The 11,231-nt window shown below is 40.9% G+C and overlaps 1 protein-coding gene across 1 annotated transcript in view; it reads left to right on the forward strand.

Moving 5' to 3' along the window:
• Positions 1-10,970, forward strand: part of LOC119413575 (protein FAM151B-like) — a 32,743-nt gene extending 21,773 nt beyond the window's left edge. Inside the window, exon 2 of the mRNA XM_037680630.1 lies at positions 10,667-10,970. Within this exon, the coding sequence (XP_037536558.1) occupies positions 10,667-10,817 (151 nt within the window). The 3' untranslated portion in view covers positions 10,818-10,970. The remainder of the gene's footprint in view (positions 1-10,666) is intronic.
• Positions 10,971-11,231: the final 261 nt, after the last annotated feature.

Raw genomic sequence — 11,231 nt, forward strand, 5'->3', positions numbered from 1 at the left:
AATGTCCAGAGGACCAGATTGAACTTTTTTGGATTTTTCTACCTGGATTATTGAGCATGCATCAGGATATTTCCCTCTAGTATTTCAGCAGAAGGAAACAGGGATTCTGGGCAGGGCACTGTTGGCTTTTGGGAAATGTAGTCATTGTGAGCGGGGATACAGTGGAGGCTTATTGAGAGAAAACTACACAATGGTGGCGCCTGTCCCAAGTATTTTATTTTTTTTGTTAACTTTTTACTGTACAGTAGGGCTTTAACAGACTACTCGAGTAATCTACACATCAGTTCTGTCAGAGATCTGATGGCAGAGGATCCTACACACAGACTCAGAAAGGTTTTAAAAATGTTTATTATGTAAATAAACAGCTTCTGGTGTCTCAGGTCCAGGGGTAGGAACTGTATCTAAAATGATACAGAGGGGAAAGATTAGTGTTTGACAGAATAACGAGTAGTTATCTGAATACAGACGGTCTGATGAAACACTAACCTTTTATGTTGTAACGGGACGCTCCAGCGGAGACACAGAGCTGCAGAGACCAAGGGAAATCCAGAGGCGAAGTCAAGGATGAGCAGGGTTCATACATGGGATCAGAAGAGGAGACAGTACCGATAGGGAGAGGCAAAGGCGAAATCCAAAAACAGGCATAGGTCATCAACAAGGTCAGAAGGCTGAGGCACAAAAGAGACAGGCAAAAAGCGTGGTCGAAGGAAACAGGCGTGGATCAAGATTAAAGAGCTGTGAACAAAGAGAGTATGCTTGATAACTGGCTGGAAGCAAGCAGTTGATCTGGCAATGTAGTGGAGAAAGCAGGAAGCATATTTACACCCAGAAACAGGTGGAAACCATCAGCAGCAATCAGAGAGGGAGGTGTGGCATGTAAAGAGGCTGGCAGAAGCAGCAGAGGAAAAACCCAGGAGAGCAGAGAAGAAAAAGCCAAACAGTGAACAGAGTGATGAGAAAAGGAAAAAACAGAGTGTAAACTGTGACAGGTTCCTAGGACATCTATCGTTTTTTTATTGCACGTCGCGTATTCGTGGTTACGTCATTACGTCACCGTTACGTCATTGCGTCACGTAATCTGCACCAGGCGCGGGTTACAAAATGGATTCCTCCAAGCAGACGGATGGAGTGGAGCAAGCCCAGTCTTGGCAAACAGGTAGAAATACATCAATAGTATGGAAATATTTCACTAAAGATGAATATTCCGGTTCAACTACCGTAAGGAAACAGAAAATGAATCAACTTCCTGACTGTTTGGAGCTCGTTGTGAACCGGTGTTACACCATATTCTGTGACCACCGTATATTGTGACCGTAGGGGGTGGTGTTGCATGCACTGTTGCAGGTCACAGAATATGGTGTAACACCGGGTCCAATCGACTGAATCAGAACCAGCTTCCTCTGACCTTGTTTCACAAACAAAAAGCAAAAAATATTAATCTCTAAAACTAAACCTAATGCACACCACAGCTTGTGGTGGTGCGGGGTGGTTGTCCGCCCCACTGTTTTTAGTTTCATTTTTGACGTGCCGCATGTTTCTTTTACTTTTGCAGCTTAATAATAATAACTAATAGTTTAGTTTTTCCTGTGACTTATTTGCAGTATGATAAATGGTAGGAACATAATATATGCTCCCAATGTTTTGTTGGTCTTTTTTTGGTAAATTATTACCTTTTTTGCGGTTTTATTTATTTATTTATTTTTGTATCTTTAGATCCTATGATGTCATCAAGTACTCGAGTTCTACTCGAGTTTTATTATGTTAATGTCGAGTTTAAAAAATATGTAGTTGTTCAACCCCTACTGTACAGTACTGTACAAGATGGATTTGCTTCGTCTTGAGAGCGGGCGCCTCAGAAGAGATGATGAAGTGTGCAGTGCTTTGCCTCACGGAAACATGGATTACAAGTGAAACGCCGAATACAGTCTTCCAGCTGGATGACAGACTTTTTTTCCGAGCGGACCGCTGCAGCGAGCTAACGGGGAAATCACAGGAAGGCGGAGTGTGCATTTACGTGAATAAAAGTTGGTGCACGAACTGTACTGTTGTAAAAAACTCATGCTCGAAGGCTTTAGAGCAAATAACAGTGAAATGTCAGCCACATTATCTACCCCGCGAGTTCACTGTGACTTTCATTACAGTTGTTTACATTCCACCGAATGCTAATGCTAATGACGCCCTACAAGAGCTCGACGATATCTTAAGTTCTCTGCAGAACTAACACCCTGAGGCTCTTTATGTGGTAGCCAGAAACTTTAATCCCGTGAATCTAAAGGACTTCCTCCCAAGTTTTTACCAGCATGTGGGCATACCAACACGTGGGAACAACACGCTAGACCGTGTTTACACAAACGTAAAAGATGCATACAAAGCCGAACCCCGCCACCACCTAGGACTGTCAGACCACAGCTCAGTCTTCTTGGCTCCTGCTCACATGCCCCCACTGAGACGCTCCAGACCGGTACAAAAGAAAGTTAAATGTTGGATCCAGGACATTGGCCCCATACTGAGAGATTGTTTGGATTAAACAGACTGGCAGGTTTTCAGAGAAGCTGCTGAAAATGGAGGTTTGCTTGATCTGGACCAATACGCATCCTCAGTTCTGGGTTACATTAGTACATGTACTGACACCATCTCCACCATCAGATATGTTAAAAGCTACCCAAATGGAAAACATTGGCTGAATGCTTGCTCAGGATGGGAGACTACAACAAAGCCAAGATTCAACTTGTCTGCTGGTATCCTTAGATAGAGAACTTTACTAATTGGCTTCTATGTATGTGAATGTTTCTGTAAAGTGCCCTGAGACAACTTTGTTGTGATTTGGCGCTATATAAATAAACTGAATTGAATTGAATTGAATGCAGAGGTGCACACCCTGCTGGAAGCCAGGAACACTGCCTTCAGGTCTGGAAACTCAGAGGAGCTGAGTAGGACAAGGAAAGAGCTGGTTGCTGATATTAAGAAGGCCAAGGCCACATATGCACAGAGGATCGAGGGTCAATTCATCTCACAAGACCCTCGGAGCATGTGGAGGGGCATTAAGTGTATAACAGATTATAAAGGAAGGAGTGAACAATGCCCCAAAGACCCATCTCAGCCTGATGTCCTCAACAAGTTCTATGCACGCTTTGAAGACCCGAACAGACCACCCAGCACCAGACTCACCTCACCACCAGATAAAGAGCATCTCAGCGTGACCTCAGCAGAAGTAAGGAGTACCTTCAGGAGGATTAATCCACACAAGGCAACTGGCCCAGACAACATCCCCAGAAAAGTGTTGAAAGAATGTCCCAATCAGCTATGTGAGGTGTTGGCAGACATCTTTAACACCTCACTTACCCATGAGATAGTACCCACCTGCCTGAACACTGCCACCATCATCCCAGTCCCAAAATGCTCTACAGCGACTGGTCTGAATTACTATCGGCTAGTGGCCCTCACCCCGATAGTCGCTAAATGCTTCCTAAAACTGGTCATGACTCACATCAAAACAACCATCAACATCAACGAGGACCCTCATCAGTATGCATACTGTGAGAACCGATCAACAGAGGATGCCATCTCCTCTGTGGTCCACACTGAGCTCAACCACCTGGAGCAGAAAGACTCTTACATCCGTATGCTCTTAGTGGACTTCACATCTGCCTTCAACACCATGATCCCTGATGGACAAACTATTCACACTAGGACTAAGCCTCTCCATTTGCAACTGGGTACTAGACTTCTTAACAAACAGACCACAGTTAGTGAGGATCCACAACTTTTCCTTCTCCACCATAACCCTCAGCACTGGCTCTTCTCAGGGAAAAGTGTTGAGCCCCCTCCTGTTTACTCTGCTCACGTATGATTGTGCAGCTACCCGTCAAGGCTGTCATATTGTAAAGTTTGCAGATGACACAGCGGTGGTGGGATGCATCACAAACAATGATGAGTCCAGCTACAGGCAAGAGGTGGAACACCTGGAGAGCTGGTGCAAAGAGAATAACCTTCACATCAATGTGAAGAAGACAAAAGAGATGATTGTAGACTTCAGAAGAAACAAACACACCTACACCCCCCTGAACATAAGAGGATCTGCGGTGGAAGTGGTCTCCAGCTACAAGTACTTGGGTGTACACCTGAGTGACAACCTCAGCTGGAGCAACAACACCACCAGCCTGATCAAGAAAGCTCATCAGAGACTCTACTTCCTCAGGCGGCTGAGACGAACTGGTCTGGGAAGCTCAGTTCTCACCTCCTTCTACAGGTGTGCAGTGGAGAGCATCCTGTGCTCCAGCATCAACGTGTGGCATGGAGGCTGCACAGCTGCAGAAAGAAAAGCATTGCAGAGAGTGAAAGCTGCACAGAAGACTGTTAGAGTCAGTCTCCCCACCGTCACAGACATCTATGCCCCTTTTCCACTGTTGCGGTGCGGATCGGGTCAGTTCAGGTCAGCTCAGATCAGCTCAGATCGGCTCGTGTGTCGTTGTGTTTCCATATACTGTACACTTCTGGACTGGCTCTGTAGGCGGGGACTAGAATCCAACTCGTCTTACCACCTGGTGGCGGTAGTGCTCCCTTAAACTATTTACTAGCCACAACTAAATGTATTAGAAGAAGAACACCCTGAAGGCTTTGTCACACGATGTTGTGGAAGACATGTCACGCTTTAATGGAGTACCTCATGAGCTGTAACTTTTAAACCTGATTCATAATCCTATCTTACTGCCTTCCCTGCCTGCTTTAAACCCATGTGTTTTCCATTTTAGTATAGATTTTTACAATAAAGATGTATTAAAAATATCTTCACTTTTATTATTTACAGATATGCACAAGGTTCATGTTAAAATTACAAAACATCACACTGTGCTGTAATCTTTGAAACTGCTTTTACAATAAGCTACAGACTTGAAAACAATTAGATTAAATGTTGTCCTTAAATTTTAAAGGTTTGTCTTTCATCCATCCATCCATTTTCTTTACCCGTTTATTCCATTTTGGGTCACGGGGGTCGCTGGTGCCCATGTCCAGCAATCACTGTGCGAGGGGCGGGGTACACCCTGGACGGGTCGCAAGTCCATCACAGGGCCACACAGAGACAAACGAGACAAACAACCATTCACTCTCTCACTCACACCTAAGGACAATTTAGAGTTACCAATCAGCCTAACATGCATGTTTTTGGACTGTGGGAGGAAACCGGAGTACCCGGAGAAAACCCACGCATGCACGGAGAGAACATGCAAACTCCACCCAGAAAGGCCCCTGGACCGGGGTTTGAACCAGGGACCTGCTCGCTGAGAGGCAGCAGCTCTACCAGTTGCGCCACCGTGCTGCCCAGGTTTGTCTTTCATTAAATTTAAAAACATAAATGTATTATTAATCTAAAAAAGTTAAGTCTGGTCCTTTGGACATTAAAAAAACAATACAAACAAACAAAAAAACATTTATTGTTTATTTATTATAAAATTTATTGTTTTTTTTTGTTTTGTTTTGTGAATGTCCAGGGGACCAGACTTAACTTTTTTAGATTTTTCTACCTGAATTATTGAGCATGCATCAGGATATTACTTAATAAATAGTCAGTTGGTCTGTGAACACCATGGGGTCCTCCTAGAAGAGTTGAAGAGGTGGCTGTTGATGTCTGTGCCTCCCTGGTAAAACTGCTGCCCCCACAACCCTGAAGCAGAAGAGGATGGATGGGTGGATGGATGGATGGATGGTGAAGGAGGAGACCATCAAACACAGCAGGAGTGGTCAGTTCAGTTGAACTCCTGCCTGTTTGCTTCAGATCAGCTGTTCAAATCTCTGCAGGTTCAAATAAAAGGTGCACCAGGACTTTCAGCTGAATCTCTCAGGCCACAGTTTTACGTCCGATAACTGATAAATGATAACTGATAAATGATAACTGACAACTGTCTTTTCTGAATTTTTGACTGTGTTTGTCTCACTTCATCCTAGAACCAAAAGATTTATAACATAATAACAGTTGAGCAGATTCTAGTAATCTTTTCTTAGGATTCATTAAAGATCAAATGCAATTGGAAATGTTTCTCAACTTCCAGTATGAATTTAAACAAACACTATATGCACTTAACATTGTAAAATTTGTTTAGGAAATTTAATGTTCAAGGACACCACTTAAGAAAAAAATTGTTTAATAGGAAAAGTAAGAAGTGAAAAATGTACAAAAATAAAAAATACTGCGTCCAACTAATGATTGTGTCTGTCCCTCGTCTCACGGGCTCATCCAGAAGAAGACACAAGTGTTGTTCCTGCTGTGTCCGGTTCAGTTCTTCATGTTCATTCAGTGATGAAATAAGACTTTTCTTTACTGGACTCTTATCTCTTTCTCTTGACTAGAATGAAGAAAAAGGTAGTTAATTCAAGCTACATACTGTTTTTTAATAAATGCATAAAACAAAGAAAGGTGCAGCTAACAGATATAATATCTATATTAATAATAAACTGATAAAATGAGAAAATGAAAAATAAATGAATTTAAAAATAATGAAAATAATATAATAATAACAATGGATATATGAATCAGAAAGTATTATACAGATACAGATAGTCTTTATTGTCATTCGCACCACATGTGGTACATGTGGTGGATCAAAATTATGTACACAGGGTCCCAATTACATCCAACAATAAAATGTAAAAAAAAAACAGTAATAAGATCTAAGATATGAACTAAGAAAAACATCAACTAAAAATACACTAAGCACTAATAGCATAAAAACAATAAACACAATACACCGAACAGCAGCACGGACATGAGTCTGTGTGAAGAGATGAGCACGAATGAACACAGCAACATAAAACAGATCAGCAGCAACATGAAACAGATCAGCAGCGACATGAAACAGATCAGCAGCAACATGATGTGATTTTTCACAGTGATTTTCCTGGTTAGATATTCATAAGGCTGCACAAACTCAAGTTGGTGTTGCTGTTTTGACGTATTGTTTTGATTGTTTACTGCTATTAGTGCTTAGTGTTTTATTAGTAGATGTTTTTTAGTTGATATTTTTCTTAGTTCATATCTTAAATCTTATTACTGTTTTTCTTGTACATTTTATTGTTGTCTGTAACTGGGACACTGTGTATATAATTTCATCCCACCACATGTTCAACATGTGGTGCGTATTCAGTATTTATTAACATTTTATTTTTTTACTTTAAAAATAAAATAAAAGCAAGTCCTTATCGGCACAAATAAAGTGATGTGGAACATGTTGCATCTGTTCTTATCAAGCACAGAAGGCTGCAGCATTGTGCTGCTCTGTGAGGTGCAGGTGGGCTGTGATGGAGACCTGTCAGGTGTAGACTCCGCTGATGGAGCAGGAGCAGAAGCCGGGAGGCTTGGAGGGTTTAATGTGGAGTTTAGAGACGAACCGTCACGCGCTGAAATACGTTCTGGATAAAATACAGTGAGAAACAGGACCGGAGGACAGTTAGCGTTTATGCAAATTAGCTTAGCATCTTAGCACCGATGTCGTATTATGACATCAGCCTCTTTTGTTAGTTAAAAATATGTTCAGAACCGATGGGATGAGTAACTTAAAATATGTTTAAAGTTAGAAAACACTCACCATCTTCTATAAATGATTCAAGTAGAGCAGTAGCTGTGTCCAAACCACCCTCCAATCGCTCCATCTAGCTCGCTTTGACTTTTTTCCGTCGGCCACCAAGCACAACAACACCTGCACTTCTGCATTTGACCACGGCTTTGATATTATTGTTTTTGTATAGCTTCAAAATACTAAAAGATACGCTCCTCGCGTTATCACTAATGGCAGGCGGTAGAGAAAAATGGCGGATCGGGTTGTTTGGAAAGACTCCACAGACTCCTCCCCCCGACCAATCAGTGACGGACAGTGTTTCTGACGTCACGGCTCGGCTTGCTTGGACCCCTTGAGAAGCCGGGCCAGAATTCTGGGAGGTGAGCCGGTCCCAAGAACCATGGAAAAGACCTCAAACATGCGTCAAGCCGGAAATATCTGACCCGTGCCGTGACAGTGGAAAAGGGGCATTACACTTCCAGATGTAGGAAGAGGGCCACCTGCATCATGAAGGACCCCACTCACCCAGCACACACACTTTTTGCCCCGCTCCCCTCAGGAAGGAGGTTGAGGTGCATTAAGTGTAGAACCACTAGACTGAGGAACAGCTTCTACCCTGAGGCTTATGAATCTGTAACCAGAATAATCCCTGTGAAAAATCACATCATGTTGCTGCTGATCTGTTTCATGTTGCTGCTGATCTGTTTCATGTTGATGTGTTCATACGTGCTCATCTACTCACACAGACTCATGCTCATGTTCGTGCTGCTGTTCGACGTAATGTTTTTATGCTATTAGTGCTTAGTGTATTTTTAGTTGATGTTTTTCTTAGTTCACATCTTGGATGTTATTGTTTTTCCTTTACATTTTATTGTTGGATGTAACTGGGACCCTTTGTACATAATTTTGCTCCACCACATGTACCACATGGTGTGAATGACAATAAAGAATCTCTGACTCTTACTGTATCCAGTATTGCTCCAATCACGTGTCATATTAAAATTGACAATCGTGTCCTGTACAATTTTTTTTCTCGTGTTCAATCTTACTTTGAAAAACCGCGATAGAGCGAGTCCGTGAAAGTCGAACCGCAAAGTAGTGTGGGACTATTGTATTGTTACAAGTGTGATTGCTGATGTTTGAAACATGCAGAATTAAATCTATTAATTAAAAAACCTGGTTGACCCTTTAACTTGTTCAAATTTCAAACCATTCTCAAAACTTCCCTTTCTTTTTAAAATCTTGGAGAAAATAGTTTTTATTCAATTAAATGCATTTTTGACTAAGAATGGAATTTTTTAGATCTTTCAGTCTGGTTTTAAACAACACAGCACTGAAACACCTTTAGTAAGGGTCTGTAATATTTTTTTAGCAAGGGACTCTGGTCAGTTTGTGATACTTGTACTCCTAGACCTTACTGCTGCTTTCGATAGTGTTTACCAAAAAATCCTTATATCGCAGTTAGAACACTGGGTTGAGATTACAGGTACAGAGTGGTTCTGTTCTTATCTGAGTGACAGGCGTTTTTTGTTAATGTTGGTAATTGATTATTTGCTTCAGTGCTTTTTTCCTGTGGGGTTCCGCAGGGATCGATTCTTGGACCACTCCTGTTTTCATTGTACTTGTTTCCTTTGGTATCTATTCTGAAGAAACATGTTTTTTCTTTTTGTTATGCTGATGATTGTCAGATTTATCTGTCCTTAAAACCCATTCGTTCCTGCTCCATTCACCCTCTGTTAAAATGTCTTGATGACAGTAAGACATGGATGTCTTTGAACTTTTCAAGTTTTAACAATCAGAAAACTGAAGTTATTGTGTTTAGCCCTAGTTCTACTGCTGTCTCTGATCCTGTAAACCTTGACTTGACTTATGCTTTTATTCATGTTGCTGTAATATCTTGTTATTAATATTTGATGCTGTGATCTTTTTTTTTTTTGGTAAGCACTTTGATAACAGTTACTGTTTTAAATGTGCTATATAAATAAATGTGACTTGACTTGACTCTCTTGAGCTATGTCTTAAGAAGTCTGTTACAAATCTCGGGATGGTTTTAGACTCTGACTTTAAGTTTAATAAACAGATTAACTTTGTTCTGCAAAAAAGCTTCTTCCATTTAAAGCAGATAGCTAATCTTAAGTCAGCGTTGACCAGATCTGACCTTGACAAACTAGTCCATGCCTTTATTACAACCCGACTGGACTACTGTAACACGCTTTATGTTGGGGTCAGTCAGGTCTCTCTTTCACGTCTCCAGCTCGTCCAAAATGCTGTAGCTCGACTCTTAACAGGAACTTGTAGGTTTGATTATATTTCACAGGTTTTGTTCTCTGTTCACTGGCTCCTTGCACATATCAGAATTGATTTGAAAATTCTTCTGTTGACCTTTAAGTGCATAAATGGTCTTGCACCCTCATATATCTCTCTGAGCTACTTTAAACATGCAGTATGTTCCTCCTTGAGTGCAGAGATCATCTGACCAGTTGTGTTTGATTATACCAAAAAAACCAGGCTGAAGCTCAGAGGAGATCGGGCTTTTTCAGTCGTGGACCCTAAACTCTGGAACAATCTGCCCCCCAACATTATTATTTTATTGACAAGGCCACTTCACTTCCTGCTTTTAAATCTCTTTTAAAATCACACCTGTTTTCTCTGACTTTTAACCCAGTGTGATTTGATTTAGTATTTTATTGTTACTGTTGTTCTATTCTATTGTTTTATGTTAATTCTCTTCTGATGCTTTAAATTAATTTGTTTTATTGTTGTTGCTGTTTTTTTCCTTTCAGTCTCTGCCTTTGCATTTTAATGTTCAGCACTTGGGTAAAAACCTGTTGTTTTTAAATGTGCTTCAGCAATAATTTTGACTTTGATTTAAATGTATTTACTGTATTTAAAAATAATTCAAGTTGAATTTTGTTTCATTTCACCCGGGGGAAAAAAATTCTAATCAGTTACTAAAAGTATAAAAGGAATTAGACATTCAGGTTCATGATGAGTGGACAGAAACCTCTGACTGAATAATTTTAAACTTATCCCACAGCTGTGTGTGAAGAAAAAGAATGTGACTCACATCAGGGTTGTAAACTCGTTGAAACGTGTCCTTCACATGTCCTTCACAGGTACTCCCTAACCGTGTGGACAGGAAAGAATGATGAGTTTGCACCGCTGGACTTGCTGCCCTACAGAACAGAGTTTGACGTGAGCAGGATGTACTATGACCTGCCAGACTCTGTCAGAACAGAACTCATGACACCACACGACAGAACCTGATCCTGTCTGCCTGGTTCTCACAAAGAGTGACAAACTGGAAACAGAAGGGAGGTGAACTGGTTTTCGACAAACTTTCCCTGAGATCATCTGCATTCTAATGAGGATACATTCTTTAAGTACTGTCAAAATAAATGTATATTTATTGTTATTATTCACAGCAGTAAGGCTGCCACTGAAACCAATTTTAGTTTGGTCTGTGTGTTAGTTTGTTTTTTGTCAGTGTTAGCCAAACTTCTCATGAAGTTTGATAAAACTTTCAGAAAATAGAAAAAGGTTTGTAGTTTTTTTTTCTTCGCAGTACTTCAGAGGTTTTGTTGTGAAATGAAGAGATAAGTGCTGAGTCCACAATATTGCTTACCAAGAAACCTTTTTGAACTGTTACTGTCAATTATAAACACATATTATTCAGAGATT

This window comes from Nematolebias whitei, chromosome 8 (genome assembly GCF_014905685.2).
Source record: "Nematolebias whitei isolate Nwh7 chromosome 8, NemWhi1, whole genome shotgun sequence".
Lineage (NCBI taxonomy): Eukaryota > Metazoa > Chordata > Actinopteri > Cyprinodontiformes > Rivulidae > Nematolebias > Nematolebias whitei.